Consider the following 22,580-nt stretch of genomic DNA (forward strand, 5'->3'; position numbering starts at 1 on the left):
AATATTTGGAATATTTCTAAGAGATATTTACTTGTAAAGCGTTTAGAAAGAGTCTCTCCATAACAACCTGTTACAGGTCCCAATACTACTAACATGGTGATCAACTTGTATAAGTTCTTATATGCAATTTTATCTTGTGGGAAAAAAAATATCATTTCAACTTCAAACTCCACCAGTCATGATCTTAATAATCACATATAATTCACCTCATTTAAGTTACAGAAAAGATCTTTAATTTTGATTTACAACACTTGCTGCTAAAAGACATTCAACATGAGAAAAAAACTATATACTAAATTAAATGCATGATTGTTAGTAGACAGAATAATTATAGTTGCTAGTGGTTGACAATAGAAAAAACAAAAGTTCTACCCTCTGAGAGCATAATGCTAAACATGCTGTTGGCATAAATATCTAATCCTAATATCCTATAAATACAATCATTCAGAATGTAGGCTTCAGCTTTGGACAATTGTGGCTTTTGAGGTAGATGAAGATGAAAGAAACTTCTGTACTCAATCAAATGACACTGAAATTAAAAAAAAAAAAGTTCCCGACTTTACAGTAAAATTCTTTCTTTTTTAAATAATTAAGAAGGAAAATCCCAGTAGTTAGAAATTTGCATCATCCTCTACAAAATTCAACAAAAACTTCAAAACCGAAGACTTAAGATCCCCATTCACTCCTTTATTTTTTGTTTCAAACACACCCTTCATAATTCTCGTGTAAAGCCTCTCAAGTTGTGGAATGCTGAAATTTTCACTACGCTTCACAAAAAGCTGCTTGACAGACTCCACTTCTCTTAAAAATTCACCATCTAGCACTGTGACATCCTGGGGACTGTTGGCATCAGCAAGGTTATTTGTACAAGTTCCATGCAAGTTTCCATCAATTGACATAGGTTCAAGCCTTTTAGCATTAGTGTCATTAGGTTGATGCTCCTGGGAAGACTTTGGCGGTACAGAATCTTGCGACTTTTCTTCTGCTATCAACCCAATTTGAATGAACTTTAAAATCAGTATTTGAACTGAAGTTTGCAGGTATATGGAAACAAGTGAAGAAGAAACTAATTTGAAACCATATCACACAAATATAATATTTGTTTTAAGCATAACCAAGCACATAAGTGTGTGAAAAGCAAGGACTTTAAGTAAAGAGAATCGAGAACTTCTACAGATGTCTACCCACTCATGACTATCATGCCTCATACCTGTATGCATTTCGGTGATCTTCTTAGTTCGCTTCAATGCCTCATAACTCTTATCCACGTTAACCTCTGGTTGGACATGACGAAGTCGAGCACTCATTCTAATACCAGTACCCAGCTGCACAACAGGAGATGCAGGGAATGTTGAATCCTCTAATTCATCAGACAATTGAACTGGGCCACCTTGGCTAGCAATCTTGTCACAATAAGCAACCAGTGCTGGATCCATTTGTGAGAGCATTCCATGCACCTGAAGAAGTAAAGAAAAGAAAAGAAAAGAAGAAATAAGATATGCAGGAGCACTTGCTAGAGAACAGTCAACATCAAGATGTAAAATTTCAGTCAAGAGAAAGTCTATGCACCGCATCACGGAGCTCACAAGCTCTACTGACAATCCTAGCACCGTTGTAATCCTCTCCATTGTAGGCCTGAGTTGCAGAAGAAGAACCAAACTTAAGACATGCTTTAAATATTAGAATTAGTGTATGAAGCATTTTCAATATATATAGCCCAACTGCCCCCCACCAAAAAAAAAAAAATTAAGGCACAAATACATGCCTTTGCATTGGATACAATAAGATTGATATCCTGCATGAACGCAGCACATGTAATATATTGGCCATTATCAACATGCTGCAGGATGGTAGCCATGTCTATTGGGTTCTGTATAATTGACCGGTAATTTGGTGCATCTTCGTCTGACACTGGATAATGGAAGGCATTAAATCTTTTGTCATACAGTATCCTGTAACAGGGACAAAAATACATATATGAATTGAGAGAGGATGCATACAGTTAATGAAAGGGATTAATAAGCCATACAAAGCCAACAACTGTACATTAAGCATAAGTTGACATACCGGTTGCAGATATCTCTAAGGCACATTCGTAACCTGCGAAGTGCATGTTGCTCAGCTTCCACCTTTGCTTTTAGCTCAGATACTTTTGGACCAGTAGCCAATTTTGGTGCCTTAGGAAGTTCAGGGAGGTATCCTGTATCTTGTGACTTCTTGTTGATTCCCTCCAACAATATTGACATAACAGCTTCTATCAAAAGATTGAAAAACAAAGTCCTATCTTTGGCACATGGCATATTCACTTGATAACTGTTGCAAAGAGAAAGAGGGTGAATGTAGAACTAGAAACAAAGGCATGGAGAGTACTTTCAGATTCAAAGAAAAAAATATTATTCAAAATTTTCAACCTTTGCATTTGAACAAACCTACAGTTATTCAACTACTTTGGGAATAACAAACTACGTCGACTTCAGTAAGGTGATCGGGCACTGAATACTGACGGGAAATATTGTACTACCTCCCTTAACCTAATTCCCCCATACAAAACCATCCATTTATAATGATATAATTACATAAATACATAGTACTGGTATGAAAAAGTCATTTTCTTTGCCTTTAAGCTAAAACAATATACTTGCAGTAAATTATATCATGCATACATTGTGCGGTGAGGGAAAACTGAAGTAGGCACTTCCTCAACTTCAGCGGGTTCAACTGAGGATGTACCAAGCAGTAAGATAGGCAGATCAGATGGTAATTCTTCCAGCAAAGTCAGGAGAACAGCCCTGAGCTGCTCATGAGACTGCAGGATAATTTAAAACAATCAAGCTCAGTTCATATTAAAAAAATAATTCAATATAAGCATACCTGACAGAAATGAGATGCAAATTTTGGGCATTAAAATCGGTTCATCATATATAATTACAGGTAACCAAGATATACTCACAGTTTCCCACCAAACATCAAACTGTGGTAAATAGAGAATCGATGGTGTTGTTCTTCTAGCTTCACTAAATATATGTACTAATGCCTCTTCTGGTGTCTTTGCACTGGGATCTGACAGAAGAGATGGGAGTCCTAATGAATGCACAGGAAACTTTTCCAGCTCATGTAAAACCGCAGGGCCAAGATGATCCTGTTAAACTAGAGCAGTAAGTATATTCAATATTAAGTTGCTGTAATGAATAATTTTTCAATAACAACAGAAGGTTCCAAGATAATTACCAGCCCTGTACCTTCACCACCACAAAGTAGAAGCCTAGGTCGATACACAAGTGGAATTGCAGACCCGTAGGAAAGCATTGAAAGTTTAGTCAACTCAGATGTAATAGAAGCTGGAGGAAAAATATCAGATATAACACTCATAGCTTTCTCTAAATGTTGCTGGAGACATGGTTGAACTACTAGAGACAATGGCCTAGAGTGCACAATGGCTCCTCTATGAGCAGCAGGAGTAATAGTAGACATTGCTTCAATAAAATGAGTCTTTTCTACCTTGACAGAATCAACATCTATAACAAATTTGTCATCACTTGTATAAACTTGTGGATACTTTTGCCGGAATGCATGAATGGCAGCTTCAGTACAAAGAGCTTTCAGATCAGCACCACAGTAACCTACACAACTGGCTGCAAGTTCCTTTTTCAGCTCATTTGGAGGAGGATGTTTCCACTTACGAGTATGAATGTCTAATATCTCGGCACGTGCCTCACAACCAGGTAAGGGAAAGTTAAACTCACGATCAAACCTACCAGGGCGTCGTAAGGCTCCATCAATAGCATCAATCCTGTTGGTAGCTCCAATTAAAACAACTTGCCCACGAGAGTCAAGACCATCCATCAAAGCAAGCAAAGTGGACACAATTGAATTGTGAATTTGTTCTTGCTTGCTAGACCTCACGGGTGCAAGTCCGTCTATTTCATCAAAGAAGATAATAGAAGGTTGATTCCTTTGTGCTTCCTCAAAGAGTAGTTTCAATTGTCTTTCAGCCTCACCAACCCACTTGCTTAGCACATCTGCACCTTTGCGCATGTAAAAGCTAACCTTTTGGCCAGCTTTTGAAGCAGCACAAGCCAAAGCCCTTGCAATCAATGTTTTCCCTGTGCCAGGGGGCCCACACAACAACACCCCCCTAGGTGGAGTTATGTGGTAACTTGCAAAAAAATCTGGATACAATAATGGAAAGAAAACCATTTCCTTTAGAGCATCAATGTATTCAGAAAGCCCTCCTATATCATCAAAACTAACACTATCATCAACCTGTAAGGGTTGGATATCTGCCCCACCCTTAGAGCTTGGTCCAGCAGTTTGAATCCCAGATGTAAGAGTAGCCAAAGCATCACCCTGATGACCCCAACCTGATGCAGCAAGATTTAATCCAAAAGCTGTTGTTCCATGCGTGTCTAAGCCTCCAAAAAGCCAAGGTGGACCAGATCTGTTACCACCTCGCCCCCATGAAATAGCTGGCCCTTGGTCCAGCTCATCCACAAGAAGTGAGTCATCAGAATCTTCAGGCCTTGCTAAACGATGACGCTTATGAACTCGTGATCCACCTTTCCTTACATCCCTGCTGACCTTGGTACCCATACCTTGATGTAACACTCTTCGAGGAGACCTAGGCCGAGCCTTTCTTTCCTCCATAGAGAACCTCCGGACATCTGAACGATTCCGAAGATCATAGCGCCTTCTTCCATCCTGCTCTTCTTCCCCCTCTTCATCATCACCATCTTCATCACCTTCATCCTCACCTTCATCTTCACCCTCAGCGTCCCCCTCAATCTCATTTTGACCATCATCTGCATCATTTTCCTCAGCATCATTTCCATTTTCTGTTTCATCTTGATCAACCTTTTCCTCAGACAGATCTTGCTCATCATCTGATTCTGAAATCAATCGTTCTATCACAGCACCCTTTGAACGACGAGGACGTAAACCTTCACGTCGAGGTGTTGGCTTAGTATCAGCTGCTCTTTTGCGCTTAGAAGACATCAAACCATCCTGTTTGACTCTATTTTTAATCCGGTTTCTCAATGAGGGATATGCAGGTCTCTGGAACATAGACACATACCTTCAGCCCAAATTATAGCAAATTCAAGTTTATTACACAAAAATTTTGTATTACGGAGTATAAAACCTCACCATCAAGTCTTCATCTTCAGCTCCAGAGCTGTCTGTAAAATCTTCAAGATTTACATTAAGCCTTCTCTTCCTTGTTGAACGGCGAAGGTTGGCAGAGCCAGACTAAGAGAAGTACAGATAAAACAACCCGAGGGTTTAGATACATCCCATGTAATACTGATGAATTATAGTAAGCATCTAATCAAATTCAGCAAATGACACGATTCAGAGTAATGGGTGAAATAAAATGCAGAGTCCAAGATTAGAAAAACAATAAAATCCACCATTACCTACTAAATTCACACCATTTGATCTTTTTAAATGAATTATACCAATTCATAATAACAATCAATTGCGTTTGCCTGTCAAAAATGCCTCAATAGAAGCCAAAATAAATAAACAGGGAGAAAAGCTATTGTGCACAATCATATTCAGCAAAGCCGAGACCAGAGGTTGATGAAGTTAAGGTATCTGATTATTGATCAAGCTAACTTGGTTGCTAAAGCAGAGCATTTTGTGAAAGTTATTAGTGAAGGCACCATAGATTGGAAGAAACCATTATGTCTAGAATTTTATACAGAGATAATAAATAATTTAGTGCTTGGATGATATAATCAATTGTCGGTATGACACTTGTTATATTTGAGTAGTTCTATATTAAAATGGACAACTGCAGAGCAGTTATTTCTATAAGCAAGTACAAACTAGTTTGCAGTAAACTTAAAAATATTATGCAGGAATTTTAGAAAAAGCTCTCTGCCAATCTCAAATTTTGCTAATAAGAGCCCACAAAGGAGTACGACGTCAGAACGTGGTGATTTACAACTAAACACATTTCCAGCACAATTAGAGCTAAACATTTTTTAAGAAAATAGTATACAAATACAACTAATTAACAGTGAGTACTCTGAGCAAACAATTGTTTGCGTGTTTGGATATAATTCTTTTAAAAACACAAGAGACTAACAATGACTCAACATCATCAATTGTCAAAGCCTCATCTTAACTTCGTGAGAAGAAAAGATAGTCATTTGGCTTTAAATTCTAAAAATACAACATAAACAACATGAAAATGAGCCTTATGAAGCATTCATACATACACACACACACACATCAGTATACAGACCATTTGTGCTAATTACATCAAATACCATTGTCCACATAAAAGCCTTGACAATTAGTTAGAGGACCTTTGAAAGAAAGAGCCAGACAGCGAAACGTTTCAAACAAGAGGACTGTGAATCAACAAAACAGAATGAGGATTTACATGGATAAGATGCAAATGGATTCAAAGATCACAGTCAAGTAAAAAATAACAATGGAAAGCACAAAGCAGTATTATGATAAAGCAACTTGATCAGCTCCTCCATGATTTTATTGTTAGAGTTTCTAGAAAAACATGGAGGACAAGTTTTAAGAAACATTGAAACCTGGTACGGTGAAAAAACATAAACTGGATGCTGAATTCCAAGCCATGCAGAGGTACTAAAATTGAGCCTTTTGTTTGTCAAAAGGAAAATTAAATTAAATTGGCAAAAGGATAAATAAATACATAAAAAAAAGAGTGAAAAACAATAAAATAGCAAATGTCTTTAGGGGCTGTGTGGCATTTTTTCTTTTCACTGCTAATAAGAGATATGAAACCAGTTTTCCTTTTGTTTCTTGTTTCCTAATGTTCATCCAGGAAATTTGAAAGCAGTCTTTTATTGTTTATTATTTACACTATTTCCAACATGAACATTTGAAAACAGAGAACAAGGTGACAAGAGAAAATGTTTTCTCGACTCTAAAACCAACCAACCCTGATAATTGCAAAGATATGTCCACATTTTCACCTAATGAATTAGAGGGGCAGGGGAATTTCATCGTCAATATCATATATGACAACTTGAGTGATATAGAACCTGTGCAATTTAAGCAATATATAGAGTAATCTCCACTAAGAATTTTGCTTCTAGAACTGATTTGGTATACAGACACTTACATTAGCATTAGAATCTTGTTGTTTCCGATTCCCTGGACGCAACATTTTGGCAATCTGAGAAGCTGCAGTCCTTGTTTTGTTCTTGTTTTTCCTTGTGCGCCTAAGATTTTGGTTATAAAACAAGTATGGTCGGCCATAAATGCTTGGCCTTGTCTTGATCCTGTCACTTGAGCGCACTTGTCTCAAATCAGGGCCATCTTGGCCTGACCGTTTTGGATACATGAAGCAATGCTAAATTTTGCAAATAAGAAATCACATAACAAGCATATCTCAGCCAGCAACACCTGCAGCAGAAATCAGCAGAATCTACAGCACTTAAAAATTTTCAAAGAGAAAGGTTTACAAACATTGCATACCAAGGTAATTATCAATTAGAAAGACTTCTCCACACCATCATACTAAACCCTTTTCTACTTACATGCATAGAAATTTAAATACTTATTGAAGAATCATAATACTAACATTGTTATGTGAAACTTTGAGAAGTCAAACATATGTTTAGGATTATTTAGATGCCAAAAACTATATAAACATGAAATTAAAAAGTTCAATTTGATTTTTTACATTAATACACAAAGTAAGCCATCATAGAGATAAAGACAGGGAATCTACAGCTAAAGTCAGAAACACCATTTTCAAACTGAGATGCAACATTCAACATGCTTGCAAGTGTCAGGCGCTAACATGCAATTCTCAAACTAACATGTCATAAACAAAGCATTTATAGTTTAAAAATACAAAATAACATAACAAATAACAAATAAAAGGAAAAAACATTGCATCAAACAAACAAGAAGGAACCAAATAACCCAATTTCCACAAAATCAAAAACAAAACTAACCAGTAAACTTGGGTGTGAAGGGCGCGAGTAATGGTGTTGTAAGGATTACACACAGGATAAGCGGAAAGAGAAAAATCAAAAGCACACCTGATCGCAGGGAATGAATGCAACAAGTTAGGGTTTCGGCGAAGGTCGCAGAAGGAAGGATAAAAAGCATCACTTGGAGTTTCAGAGTCCAAAACCCTTTCTCTTGGTCCCTCCTCCTTCTCTCTCGTGCGTATTTTTTCTCTCCTCTCCTCGTTCCCACTTAGTTCCGAACCAAATGCCAAAAAATTTCTCTACTGTGAAACTAGATCCGGGTTGACCCGTCACATATGACCCACGTAGAAAAACAGAATTTATAATTGGGCCGCTCCAGGGAAAAAAAAACGTCCAAACATTGTTTAAACAGATAACCAGAGTTTACGGATAAAACCTGAACCTGATAATTTATTAATTTTATTATGATTAAATTAGTTATGATTATGGTGATACTATTATTTAATACATTAAATAATAAGGTGAAAAAAAATATTCAAGATGTGACATTACCCTAAACCAAATTATATATTATTTAAGAAAAAATAGAATCTTCTTTCATTGTACAATAAAAAGATACACTACTTTATTTATTCATTCATTACTTATAACTTAGTTTTTGTGCTTTAAAATAAATTTTTTACATGTATTCTTATATCATTCAAAATTAATTAAAATTGGCTACTAATTTCTTCTAGATTTTGGACATTTAATTCACTGATTAATTATTACAATGTCTACAATTAAGCATCTTTGTTTAAGTATTTCAACTTGTCTAAATAATTAAAAGCTAAAATAAAAAATCAGAATTCATTATAGTAAGAAGTTATTTGGATAATTTTCATAAAACAAACTATTTCTTACAAATGATAATTTTTTTCTAAAGTAAATGAATATGAATCATTTTTTTTTAATTTCTAAAAATTTGATTACTAAATTATTTCATCTCAATTTGTTTTTAGTTTTAAACAAATACATTAAACATTAGCTTAACTCCACACTCATTTAAATTTGCATCCTGCCTAAATTCACATTTGGAAGAGAAAATTCTCGGATCAATAATTTGTAACTTTATTTTCAAAATATTTTGCTGCATTTTGTTATATATATATATATATATATATATATATATATATATATATATATATATATATATATATATATATATATAACAAAAAAATAAGTTTTATCTTGTAAAAATTTTCAGAACTCATAATATTTAATACTATGATTGTATGACTCATAATATTTTATAGTGTAATAACACTCTTAAAATTTCATAAGTTCACATTTCAATTAAGTTTGTATTAAATGTTCAAAATCAAAATGGGAACTTAAGCAAATGTTTCCTAGTTTTATTTTGCATTTTTTATCTTCCTATTTGTTTTCTTTAATTTAATAAAATAATTATTTGCGGAACACACATGTAACACAAATCTAGGCTATTAATTCAAATATAGGTTTATCTCCAATTTGTCACAATGGACACATTTATTTACTTAATTAGCAATTCACTTAATAACTGGTTTTTTAATAAATTATTATTGTTATTAAATACACACTATGGCACCTCGGTATTTCTATTAAGTTTACATTTTTTTAACTTATTACACTTAGTTCAGTATAGTTTATAACTATATATATATATATATATATATATATATATATATATATATATATATATATATAACTATATATATATATATATATAAACATTTTTTTAAACGAATTACAAAAAGTAAAAATAGTATATAATAGTTATTAAATTAATATAATAAAGGGTTAAATATGTTTTTGGTCCTTCAAGTTTCAGTAAATTTTGGATTCGAAACTTGATATCAATTTAGTCCTTTATCTTTATAAATATATGAATTTAGTCCTTATTACCACATTTTATTAAGTTTATCTGACGTTTCAAGCATATTTTATGATAATATTTGAATTGTTTACACTGTTTGACACACTTTTGCTTCAATATTAATTTAAATATTATCATAAAATGTATTTAAAATGTCAAATAAACTTAACAAAATTTGGTAGAAATGACTAAATTCACACATTTCTAAAGATGAAGGACTTAATTGATATCAAATTTTAATGAGAGACTGATTCCAAAATTTAAGAGACAAAAGCATATTTAACCCTATAATAAATTTAAAAATTGTAACAGTTATGCTATTTTTTTTTTGAAAAAGAAATTATTTAACAGTTACATGTATTAATATATAGAAAGTTGTTTATAAAAGAAATTCAAAATTAAAGATATATGGATACTTTATTTTTAAAATAACTTTTACGGTTACAAAATAAATAAAAATATCCTAAAAATACGAATTATAAAATAATTACAGTTTTATCTATTGTGATAGATAAAAATAAATAAATAAATAGATGCAGGTAAAATTATATGTAAATCATATGAAGACTAAGATTTGCTATGAAAGCAATTTGATCAAATTATTAGTATGAAAGAAAAGTAAATTGGTCTAAGATTTGCTAACTAAGAAGACTGAGACTTAGAAGGATCGGTTTACTGACCTTTTAAGAACAAGAAAACAAAGAATCATAATTATATTAAAATATTATTCCTCAAGAGAGCTCCTAGAATTTGATAATTCAGCATGCAATAATGGAAACAGTGTTGATAAAACAAAATAACCCTCCTTAAAGTATTAACAATTATTATGAAAAATTACCAATAAAGTCATATATTTGCCGGAAGAAACTTGGTACTCCCCAGACAAAATTAAACTAGAAAGACATTTGCCGTGGCACTGTGAAGCACATTTTACCCATTTTGGAGACTCAGGGTGAAAGACAGTTAAAAATATAGGAAGTTTATTGCTACAAAAAGAATGAAAAAATACCAAATGATTGAGAAAGAGCCAATTAAACAAAACAAGAAAAAAGGGGATGATAGTTTCCATCTGTGTATAAATAGTTAAAATACATATCTATATGGCAATCGTGTACACCTAGCATCCAGCAGCTCTCAAGAATTTATCAAAGGGGCTTGCAGGTGGTAGTTTTAAAGAATGTTGCTGCCCAAAATCAAATGAACAGGGGCGAACTTGATATTGTGCTTGAAATTGCTCTTGACTCACCAACTTCAGATCACCTTCTGAATAATCCAGTGTCTACACAATGGCACAGTAACAAATAAGAACCCTTTCAATGTTAGGGAACAACTTTATGTTTAATCTGAACTTTGGGTCGATTATGATACATCATGCAATGGTGTCCACTGCATAATGATTTTCATTGGGTCTGAGTGACTTTCCTCTTTTCAGATTTTATTTTCTAGTGATAGTAATTTAATCGTTGGTTAATTCACAAGCTACCTAAACTGGGACATTGATACTATGACAATCAATTGACCAGAATGATCATCTGAAAATAAATTATTCTTTCACTATATACTTTTCTTTGGTTGTAAAACGAAATTTTCATGTTAAGAAAGCAATACTAACCTTAATTGGCAAAGGAGAAACTTTCATTTCATTTTCACTTGAAAGAACTATTGCCCTAGTTTCCTGGTGGTGCTTGAAACTGTGAAGAACTGACATCTTCATTTGTTTTCCTGTTACAAGTGCCTCACACTGGTTCTTCATTTGGTCATAAGGCACAGGAGTTGATGAAATGGGAAAACTAGCCACCTGTCGTGCAGTTTCCAATACCTATCCATACAATGATCAACGTAGTATCTTTAAAAACATAATTTTCACCCTCCAACAATCATATTCTTTAACAGAATAAATCAAGTTTTAATTCTCCAGCTGAAGCATCCAAGATGAATTTAAATATAATCACCACCCAAACAGCTAAAAAAATAAAAACATATCATAATTTTACCGATTGTAAGAGTTCATTAACACTTAGAATGTCTGGGTTATTGCTAGATAGTGATGATTTACGATCTGACTGACTTCCACTAGGTTCAGGCCGGGTCTCTTCATCCATCAAAGCTGCCGGAGCCACAATCTGGAAACAACATCTCATAGTACTGAGACAGAAAAAGCTTCTAAAACCACTTAAATGAAAATACAATTTTGAGGAATTTTACCTCATCAAAATCTGGGAACTCAATCAGAGCAAGTGGAGAAGACTGTACTGGTGTCTCCATAAACAAAGGAGGTCCCAGTGGATAGGCATCATCAGGGGAAAACCCTTGTACAAGCTGTTTTTTTATGGTCGACAACTCGTCCTGGTTAAAATGGAAAAGTCATATTATTTAAACTTATCCGCTACTGAAGTTTTCCTTGGCAAGCAACTCAACTGCAGCTATTTTTGTATGACATTCTACATACATAATATAATATTTGCAAGTATCTTTTATACAAAAGAAAAACATTGGTTTCAGCGATAGTTTTTAGAAGACATGCAATGCAAGTGCATAAACAGCTGTGAGTATAACTTCATGAGTAGAAAATTGAATCAAACACAACCAATTAGCAATTTATAGTAATTATTTCTAAATAGCAAATCAAAACATTATTTGTCAAACCAACTAAACCTGATGCACAAACTTTTCAATCTGAGAAATTGTGTTACTCACTTCCCGATGATGGCTTATGTAACTAGTTGGATGTTTGTAATTTCTAATAACAAGCAGAAAGTAAGTTGTTATTCTATCCTTAAACCAGAAGTGCAGTATTCGGTAAAAAGCTTGAGCAAAACATTTTTACCATTTCAGCCAACTACTATGATGTGAATTCTGGTTGATGTGTTTAACCAATGGAAAACTGAAATAAAGTGGTGTCTACTTCATCCTCCTAACCCTGGCTCCCAACCATGAATCTAAGCAATTGAAATAAATTCATATTACCTCTGATAATTCTGAAAATTTAGTCAGGAAGAATGATATTACAGTCTCTTTCAAATCCTTCTCATCCAATTTAATTGCTGACAGTGTCTTCATGGCCGAAACATCATCTTCCTGAGATCCATAAACTATCTTCTCTGATTCTGTATAAACAGCACACAGCTTGACATCATCGACCAACTCAAGGAAAGGATCTACCTGTGGGATTACAACACTAATTAATTTACCTTATTATTATTCAAAACAAACATGAAGTAAATTTCAATTTTGAAAAGCAAGCCGAATAATGAGGTCATGCAATGGGGGCAAGTGATTAGGGGAAGAAACTTACAGTTGAATTTGTCAAGGATGCTTTAACTTTTGGAATTAGCTCAGGGAAATTCCCTGCCCTGGCTGAGAATATAAGCATGTATGATGCCAAAGTGAAAAGAGACCTCCTGCGAGATGGTTGCAAACCTCCTTTAACATGCATGTAGACAACAAGCATGTCAGAAAACTTCCAGCATAAAACCATTATCTTATTTAGTCATAATAAAAAAATCATGGCATGCATAGTCTTAGAAAGTTGATTTATGCCTAACTCAATCTTACAAAATCGGTTTGCAAGGTAAAGTTTGCACCTACATACATACTCTAATTTGAACATATCTCTAATTTATGCATATCTCCAACACACATCCCCTATGTGATTTAATATTTGTGGTTGGTGATACATATCTCTGATTGATGCAGATCTCCAACACACATCCCCTATGTGATTTAATATTAGTTGTTGGTGATAACAGTCCATGATAGTGGGTGACAAAGTAGACTCAACTAATATTTTTAGGATAGGCTTAAATACCATCTTACAAAGTACACTTTAAGACTAACTCAATCTTAAATTGACATGAAATGTGAGATTTGCACTCGCTTATATACTAAAATTTGGTTATATATCTAGTTGATATGGGATGCCCAACACACATATAAATTTTTAGAATACCAAGCCAAGACATTCTGCAAAATCAAGTATGTGGATTTGTACTAGCTTTATGAAATAAAAAAAAAAAAGTCAACAAATTTTTCCCAAAGGCTATAATCTAAGCAGACTGAAATAGTGGAAAGGAGAGAATACTTTCAACAACACATTCAACACTATTTACTTTTAATGAAATTATATAATTGACGACATTACTTAGTGGAAAACAATGTATAGTCAATAAACTATTGTAGGACAAATTTTATGATAGATATAGACTGAATCCCTAGAATTAAGTTTGTTTAGTTGTATTCATTGGTAAAATTAATACATCCCACAAAACATAGAGTTTTACCTTTAATTCTTTTGCCTTTTAGCTTTTGGTTATTATGTAACTCACCAATTAATGTATTATTTGATATTGGAAAACAAAACAATACTCTAAAGTTCTGACACTAACCACTTTTAGTATAAATAAAAAAGTAGTTAAATATATCACACGACACCACTGGGCTTGAACAAAAACTAAATCGTGCGGATATTTTGACCATGAAATCCCTTAATTTTCAACAATGTCCATCTTTGTCTCTGTACCTTTTTCAGAAGGCTTGATGCAGCAATCAGTTTTTTGTTTTGTTATGAGATAATTACGCGATGTTTGAATACAACTTTTAGGAGCGCTAACAATTCACCATAGAAAATCACTAATAGGATAAATTCAAATATATTATAAAATGATTCGTTAATCCTGGCTGCAAGCATTTGCAATTGCTAAGGAATATGAAGCGGTGTTTATGAGGCTCCTAAGGATCCAGAAAATCAGATGGCATTGGTTTCAGGGTTTCCTCATATACCTTAAACCAGATCTCATAGTTTGGGGCTAAGGTCTAAATCAACCTACAAAATCAGCTAAGGGGATGGTGCAATTGAGATGGTTTTCGAACAAATGCCCTCACACTCAAGGCCCAATAATGGATCTAAGATAGGATAAGATAATAGCTATAAAGCAAAGATATGATACTATCTTGGAATTTCTGTTTAGGGTCTAATTCATCTCACAAAACCAGCTTGTAAAGTGAAAATTCTACAATTCTTATAAGCAATATTTAGGTCCTATCACCATGCAATGAGGAATAAACAACCCCTCACCCCATGCAGCCCAAAGTGGCTGCAACTAAGGCTACTTTCCAATTATTTAAACTGCACCTTAAGAAGTTGAGGCAAGTGATGTATGAAAATAGGCTATAGGTTGGTATACTATACTAGATTTTATCCTAAAAACAACAGAAATTAAGTTCTCCAACAGGTATTTAAATTGCACGACCAATGATTGAGGCACCTAATCTGGACTTTCCATCCTTAGACAACTTGTATATGTTCCGGATCAAGTTGGATATAGTAATAATTATGTAAAGAACGCAGCTCGTCAACGTAAGATAAAAAAAATCACTTATATGTTCAAGTTCAACTGACCTTCTTGATCCAAAGAGAGGCTCATGAGGGAAAATGCCAGTTGGAAACATCTTACTAAAGCCATGTAACTGGATGTCTGTTGAAAGTAATTCACATCATCACCATGAATTTAGACAAATTAATTAGTTAATTAAATTATTTATATGTTCTTGGATTAATAAAAGAAATTAACAAAAACATGGTGTTTCTTTTTTTCATTTCCAGAAAGATTAAAACAGTCAAAATGCTGGTCACTACCACTAAATATAGTTATTTTCGCACCAAATTGAAATACCCATTGACAGCTGTTCTTGACTCAGGTAATGAGGTAATAGTGTGAGAATATTAACTAGGCTGCTTTAAAAAAATATAAGATTAAGATATAAAAGTAGAAGTGACCCCAGCAACAGTCAACTGGTTATTGAAAATGTAAACTGTTATAAATAATTAACAGTTAAAGAAAATGAACAAAAACATTACTGTATAATATTTAGTGACATTAAATATAAAAAACCATTATCTTTACATTTTAGTATTTTACCAATCTCACCTTTGAACGAGTAAACAATAAAGCAATGCTATAAGTGTGAGCCATTGCCTCAAAATTTGCAAGGCCACCGTCCATAGATGTTGCCTGAATCCAGATTGAAGAAAGCAAGAGACTCACTTGGTGACTGCTTAACCGAAAAGAGCTTAGCTCCTGAAAATTTATGAGTTAAATCATGCAATACTTCATTAGCAATTACAGCAAATAGAAATACCCATGGTCCTCTCCACTATTTTAGAAAAATTAAAAATATAACCTAAACTAACTGAATAACTTCCTATGACAACTAATACAATTGGAATTAATAAAGCTTGTATGAAGTGTAAACCAAGAAGACTAGGCGCTACCAGCAGCATTTCTTACATGTCTACTAAATCAATTAATAACGATGAAACGAATAAACAAAAATTCCCCATACATGTTTTCCATCCATTAGAGCCCCAGAAAAGATGCGAACATGGTATGGATGAATTGCCTCACTAACACCAACTACTGCCTTTCCTTCCGCATGTTTCCCATTCATATACTCTGCTCCTAAAAGACTTTCATGCTGAATGGAGAAGCTTTCGCTTGATACCTTCTCAGACATCTTTGATATATGGTCTAACTGAGGAGAAAATGGTGATGGCATAAGCACTACAGAAAAGATGCGGTGTGCTCCAACTCGGGTTTCGTGATCAGAGTGAGCCATGGCCAGGAGCAATTGATGAAACAAAGCATCAGGGAAAGCCTAAAAAGACAAAAAAAAATGTTAATACAGATTTACTGTGAAGCATATAGAAAAGTCCATTTCCGGTAAAAGTAAATAAGAATACTTGCCTTCTTGTAATATGATATATTAGGGATCGACGTGATTAGCTTTGCAGTTTGATAAACAGCAGAAATTGTCGCTCTTGCAATGGTAGTTGTAGTTGAGATATTCTCTAACACCACAGCCATCAAATCAAGAATGGGTCCTACATCCCCAACCTGCCATTCTCAAAGTGTTATAACAGAAGCAGCATAAAGTTAGAAAAAAAGGAAAAAAATGCTATGCATACCTTGTTGGAAAGATTCAATATACACATTTCCAAGGCAAATTGAAGCTCAGTATTCAACTTAAACCCATCATTTCCAATGCTGGAAGCTTCAGCTGAATTTTGCAGAGTCTTCCTTAAATGTTTAATTAGTTCAGATATGGCACCAAGTATTGCAACCGAAACCTGTTGCTTCACATTTTGTGCAAGTTTTGTTGTTGTGTTAATAATATTAATCTGAAGGATAGGCTGCTTAGCAACATTTTTATGATCCAAATGCTTGACCAAAACGGACAACAGAAGACAGGAATTATCTCCTAGTGTGTAAAAAGAGATAATCAATATACTGAAATAAGTGAAAAAAATCTTTTTTTCAGAAAAATCATATCACTTAGTATTGCAGGGTTACCTGATTCTGCTAAAAGAGACTGTAAGTAAATCAAAACATGAGCAGCAACTCCTTTTTCAGAAGACCATTGATTTTCAGAATCAAAATAATGAAAAAGAGGTTCAAGAACACGCCGTAAAGTTGTAGCTTCTCTTGCTAATTTGACCATATTATACAAGCAGACCTTTGACCAGTATGTAGGATCTTTAGCAGTATCCCTGTAAATGTGTAACACATAAGGGCTTTGGAACCATAACTGTTGGCTACATAATAAAGGGTGGGGAGGAAGAGTAAGGTATGACATACAGCGCAAAGTTCATCTCATTTCCAGTCACAGATTTCAGCAACAAAGGATCCTTCTTAGTGATATCTGTTAAAGGGTTTTCTACTTTAGGAAATCCTTGTACCAGAGGGTCTCGTGACTCAGAATTCAGCTTATCTTCCTCGGAAGATTTCGAGTTAGATTGGAGACTCGTGTAATTCTCCAAAGTCACTGATATAATCTATTTCAAAGCCCAGCCGCCCAACCAAGTAAAAGAAAATAATTAGATAGGCAAAAGTTTAAATACACAAATTTAGGTTCAAAATTAGGAAAAAATAAATAAAATAAAAACATAGCAAATCAAACTTCAAAGAAATGCATCCCTTTCTTATACACCTGTTCGTGTACTATTTGAACAACAATTGAAAGAGTAAAAGTAAGGACGTAGTACTCACTTCATCTGAAACCATGGAAAGATGTGAGTGCTCACCCATGAAACGCACCTAGCCAAAGAAAAGGGGCAGAAAACAACAGGTATCAACAAGAGAATGTACAAGTGACCTACAAGGCAACTGATAAGCGATACTATAGCAGGAATGAGGTAACGACTAACTAGTTCAAATTATTTAAATCTCACTCGTACAGTGATTTACAAAGCAAATCATTATCCCTTTACAGCTAAATAACCACATAACATGATCAGTGATCACTAAAACTGCTAAGGACCATATTACATTCCGTTCATAAGCAAATAGTTTATATTCATAAAAGATAGTTATGGGGTTACTTGTGTGTATTCAATCAAAAACGAAAAGAGAAGCCCTGAATGCCATTTATGTCAAATTACAGGAATGAATGAGCAATTTCCAAGAGACATAACCAATGCACCAGCGAAAGGAACGGTACCATATAGGATAGAGCTTGTAGTCCAGCTGAACGTAGACGCAAAGCTCGTTCATCTTCCCCCACTTCTTGAGCCAATTGACATAACTTAGGAATAAAACCCTCTAAGTTGAACATGTATGTACCATCTGTCTATTTTAACTTAAAAAAGTCAGGATAGAAAAAACTCATTCCTTTCAAAAAAATGTGAAAAAAAAATTTAGCTATGTCTGAAAAATGCAATATGTAGCAAGTAGCCAGACTAAAAATGCAGTTATCCACAACAAGCCCCACAAGGGAAACTGTGATTTTTGAGCTCCAGTGGTATTCATTTTCACTGGCTTCCTGAACTTTCACCAAGAGACAAGATACTTAAATTTAAGCAAAGAATTCAGAGGAATGTCAGATATCTCTAACTATGCACCATCCAGAGAACCACAGGGATGTTAATTCCATCAGGTTAGAAGGTTTAATAACTAAATACCTGGCAATCTAGAAAATCAAAAAGAACGTTGCAGCCTAAGATCCTGATTTCATCTGTTCGGGTTTGTTCTAGAAGAGTCCGAATAATCTCTAACAAACTACCAGCAAAAAGAGGCCTGCAAAATTAAGAACTGTCATTTGAATACCACCATATATTTCAAATTAAAAGAAGAGGCAATAGCAATCAGACAATAGATATCAAAGGAACCACAACTTCATTGTATAAGAAAAACTATTGACACGGTTTTCTATTACCTCAAATTGTAAAATCACCAATGTTATATGAGATAAAAGGGTTTGAAACGAGATCATGTTTTACATCCTTTTCTTGTTCACAAACTTTAGGATATTCAGATTACTGCACAGTCATTGTAAATAATAATAAAAAAGGAAATTGCATAGTAAACATTTCATTATTAGATATGCTCAGTGAATTAAGATTGATGTAGTAGTTGAAAGAGTGGGTCATGCTAACAAGTACCATGAGGGCCTGGTTAAAGAGCATTAAATACAGCCAATGAAATGCTTTTAGTTACTCAAATAAATTATTAAATAACTCGTGTGTTTCTGGTATACTAATAAATCTTTTTCCAATAAAAAAATTATAATCTTTGTTTCCATGCGTCCTTAAGGCACTAGTTTACATTTATCTAAAAGAAATTATTTATCATTGAAGTATTAATCAGAGCATATAGAATTTATAAAATCAATGACTGGAAACTTTCAATAAGTAATTTCATGTGCAAATTTTTGTGAGATTGATGGCAATCTATATCCTGTTAGCAAACTTACATCTGTTCCTTACATGACGATAAGAATTTCTTGTATATGAACAAGACAACTTTCACGGAGCCAAAGGTTTCATAACGCAAATCCTTGTAACATATTTGCTCCAAGTAATCAGTAATCTGAAAGTATAAATACATTAAAAAATTGAAGCCAATGACATTTTCTCCAGCACTAAAGATAACTTCAGACATAAATAGTTTTCATCATATTAATTAAATCACATAGTTTCTCAAGAGAATCATTATTACTATCTAAATTCTATCAATTTTGTCGTAATTTGTCTTGATTACACAATGCAATTGAACTACAGGTGACAAAGAAAATAAAAGACTGTTGAGGATGGCTTTACCTTGGGAATTCTCAGTGGGTTCTTGGAAGCATAGTCACATAGTTTTCCGATTTTTCTATCATTAAGTTCAGCCTCCTGCCAAGCATGGTAACTATCATGCATAAGATGATGGGTACGTAGGGGAAATAAAAATCACCGAGAGGGGCTCCAAAGCAATCAAAATATTTAAATTATATAATATTTACTAGAATAGAAAAAATGTCATGAAGAATCTTGATTCAGAAAACTGAAAATTCCTATTCAGAGGTCACACTAGACTAGTCACTAAGAGTGGCAAAGGTAAACAAATTCATGGAAATAACAAATTGAATGCAAAATCCAGTTTAAAGCAAAGAAGCATGTTTTAAACAATAAGTACCAGCCTCCGAAAGACGAAAAAACAATCTCATATATATTCCCAAATTTTTTAATCTAAGAAAACTTGCTTCAATACCCATTTTTATTTCCTGGACAGAGTACATTGATGAGTAACCAAACATATACGCATCGAATACTGTTGGTTTTCACAGTGAATGTTGGAACAGCCAACGAGTGTTTAATATTTAAGGACACATCAATGTACTGCTATGCAAGGGGAGAGAAAGGGTAATTATAGTTAGCCGTTAGCTCACCTGTAAGTAACAAGTAACAAGCAAATCTTGATATCTTAAATGAAATGGCATAACATGAGCCGAAAATGTCACCTGATTGCGTGGGAAAATATCGGCTAGCAACTTCTTGTATCGTTTCACCGGTTGTCTAGAGCTCGCACGCAGAGAAGGACAGACGCAACATAGGTTGCCACAGACGGGTACAACCCGCCTGGACATAACTCCCATTTTGCTATGAACCCAGAAGAATCTCCACAATATCAATCAACCCACTCTGAAAACTGCCTCCACAATTCACATTCCAGTAACAACAACACAAATTAACAAGTGTTTATCTATAAACCGTTGTTCATCAAGGCTCACCACTACAACTTAACTAAAACTCAGTCAACTCCATACCACAAAAGGGTTTAACAAATTTAGGCCAAAAAATGCAAAAACAAAACAACGGATTGAAAAGTAGAAACCAAACAATATCCTACATTGACTTACCCAAAACTCAAACGGTTGCAAAATCAAAGGTCCCCGGATTCTGGTCACGATCTGGATTGAACTCCAACACAAAATTTCAGAAAATTACTGAAATTAAAGTTCAGAAAGCTGAGGCTCACGAGTTTCTCAGATTCAATTGAACATCATATTTGAAGAAATTAAACAAAGAAATACCAAAGTAAAAAAAAAAAAAAAAGTAACGTTCTTCTTCTTCTACAAATAATGGCAATGGGGTCAGAAGATGGAACACTCCACCGACATTTTCGTTGTTTGCAGTTGGAAATTATAAATGCTTTAGGAAAACAAGGCTTTCATTCCAGCATCAACATGTACTTGTCTACTGTTTAGTTAAAGCATGAAACCGAAACCGAAAATAAAAATTTAATTAATAATTGATAGAAATGGAAAGGTTACGTCACCATTGGCGTGGTTGAGAAGTTGACTGCACGATGACCACTCTGTTGCGCTTCATCATCATCGTTTACGCGTGAATCATTCAACGCCGTCGCTGTGTATATAAAGAAAAGTTGGTTAATTCTTTCTTTACCCTTGTTAACCAAATTACATTATTTTTTTTTATGTTAGAAATTTAAAACGAAAATGGAAGTTAATATATTTTATTAATTTAATTGAAATCATATTGAATAACTACATCAATGATGATTACAGAGGAGGTCTCGTGACAGATGGCATAAAAGTAATATGAAAATATAATAATATTAATTATTTAATATGTTTTCAATTAAAATAATCAACTTTTTTTTTGTTATTTTATATTTCTTAACCCATAGATATAAAAATTAAAAAATTAAACAACAAAAAATTTAATTACAAAATGTAAATAATTTAAATTTTTAATAAGTTAACAAAATTTAAGAAAAATTTAAGACTAAATTCATCAATATAAAACTGTAGAGATGTTTTACTAGAATATAGGTATTACAAATATATTTTTCTAAATTTATCGTTAACTTTTTGTGATAATTTTACCTTGAGGCTTAAAAATTAACTTTTTAATAAGTTGTACACACAATTTATACCACACAGCATGTCCATTAAACTCGTAAATACTTAAAAAGGAAAAAAAAAAGAAAATTATTCAGTTTGTCATTTTACACAGATAAATATAAATGTTTTAACTCGATAAGCTAATAAATCGATAAAGTAGGATCTTTATGATAAAACAACTATGATTTATTAACCTTTTCAAGCAAACTAAATGAATCTAGATTTTCATACGCTAAACATTTCTAACTACGGATATTTTTTTGCCACTTTATGACATTTTTTTTACTTGATTATTAGAAAATATTATTTTAGGGTCATTTTTTTGCCATATAAAAAATATTTTATTATTATTTAATGTGTAAATCCACACTAAGTTCATTTTGTATACTTAGACGAAGCATGTGTAAATTATTGCATAGCCAAATAACACAGTAATCTATCACATGACAATCAAATTATCTTAAATGAGTATGTATATATATAATTTATGAACTATTTTTGAAAAATGTCTTATATTTGAAAAAAAATATAATATAATAAATAAATATAATTAAAAAATATCATATTAATTATTC

The 22,580-nt window shown here is 33.4% G+C and overlaps 2 protein-coding genes across 7 annotated transcripts; both read right to left on the bottom strand.

The window, feature by feature from the left end:
• Window positions 1-376: 376 nt before the first annotated feature.
• Window positions 377-8,240, bottom strand: LOC114168858 (ATPase family AAA domain-containing protein At1g05910). Of its 3 annotated transcripts, none has more exons than XM_028053827.1 (11): window positions 8,034-8,240; window positions 7,106-7,389; window positions 5,143-5,244; window positions 3,229-5,052; window positions 2,951-3,139; window positions 2,664-2,806; window positions 2,068-2,313; window positions 1,766-1,952; window positions 1,570-1,635; window positions 1,211-1,457; window positions 377-982 (listed from the first exon to the last, which is right to left on the bottom strand). In XM_028053827.1, the coding sequence occupies exons 2-11, from the start codon at window positions 7,325-7,327 to the stop codon at window positions 612-614; spliced, it is 3,597 nt and encodes a 1,198-aa protein (XP_027909628.1). In that variant the 5' UTR covers window positions 7,328-7,389; window positions 8,034-8,240; the 3' UTR covers window positions 377-611. The 3 variants fall into 3 exon arrangements, with proteins under 3 accessions (XP_027909628.1, XP_027909626.1, XP_027909627.1); XM_028053825.1 differs by having other exon boundaries at window positions 377-985; XM_028053826.1 differs by having other exon boundaries at window positions 377-985; window positions 7,947-8,227.
• Window positions 8,241-10,775: 2,535 nt separating this feature from the next.
• LOC114169291 lies at window positions 10,776-21,523 on the bottom strand. Of its 4 annotated transcripts, none has more exons than XM_028054371.1 (21): window positions 21,417-21,523; window positions 20,998-21,084; window positions 20,599-20,786; window positions 19,916-19,990; window positions 19,570-19,685; window positions 18,779-18,893; window positions 18,319-18,447; window positions 17,868-17,915; window positions 17,457-17,653; window positions 17,172-17,368; window positions 16,787-17,079; window positions 16,566-16,715; window positions 16,165-16,476; window positions 15,750-15,899; window positions 15,221-15,296; window positions 13,118-13,245; window positions 12,790-12,984; window positions 12,028-12,168; window positions 11,817-11,945; window positions 11,435-11,641; window positions 10,940-11,101 (listed from the first exon to the last, which is right to left on the bottom strand). In XM_028054371.1, exons 3-21 carry the CDS (start codon window positions 20,731-20,733, stop codon window positions 10,940-10,942), a joined length of 2,955 nt encoding a protein of 984 aa, XP_027910172.1. In that variant the 5' UTR covers window positions 20,734-20,786; window positions 20,998-21,084; window positions 21,417-21,523. The 4 variants fall into 4 exon arrangements, with proteins under 4 accessions (XP_027910173.1, XP_027910172.1, XP_027910175.1 ...); XM_028054374.1 differs by having other exon boundaries at window positions 20,998-21,048; window positions 21,417-21,516; XM_028054373.1 differs by lacking the exon at window positions 21,417-21,523 and adding an exon at window positions 21,257-21,275.
• Between the last annotated feature and the right edge of the window lie 1,057 nt (window positions 21,524-22,580).

The sequence above is a fragment of the Vigna unguiculata genome, chromosome 11 (genome assembly GCF_004118075.2).
Source record: "Vigna unguiculata cultivar IT97K-499-35 chromosome 11, ASM411807v1, whole genome shotgun sequence".
NCBI classification, from domain to species: Eukaryota; Viridiplantae; Streptophyta; class Magnoliopsida; order Fabales; family Fabaceae; genus Vigna; species Vigna unguiculata.

Excerpts from the sequence above, each read along its gene's own strand:
- LOC114168858 (XM_028053825.1), bottom strand. The coding sequence starts at position 7,327 with ATGTATCCAAAACGGTCAGGCCAAGATGGCCCTGATTTGAGACAAGTG. Across the intron at positions 5,053-5,142 it reads CTGAAGATGAAGACTTGATG|AGACCTGCATATCCCTCATT; the intron begins GTGAGGTTTTAT and ends TCTATGTTCCAG. Across the intron at positions 2,807-2,950 it reads TTGATGTTTGGTGGGAAACT|TCTCATGAGCAGCTCAGGGC; the intron begins GTGAGTATATCT and ends ATTATCCTGCAG.
- LOC114169291 (XM_028054372.1), bottom strand. The coding sequence starts at position 20,733 with ATGGGAGTTATGTCCAGGCGGGTTGTACCCGTCTGTGGCAACCTATGT. Across the intron at positions 17,654-17,867 it reads TTTCCATGGTTTCAGATGAA|ATTATATCAGTGACTTTGGA; the intron begins GTGAGTACTACG and ends GCTTTGAAATAG. Across the intron at positions 17,080-17,171 it reads GTCTCTTTTAGCAGAATCAG|GAGATAATTCCTGTCTTCTG; the intron begins GTAACCCTGCAA and ends TTTACACACTAG.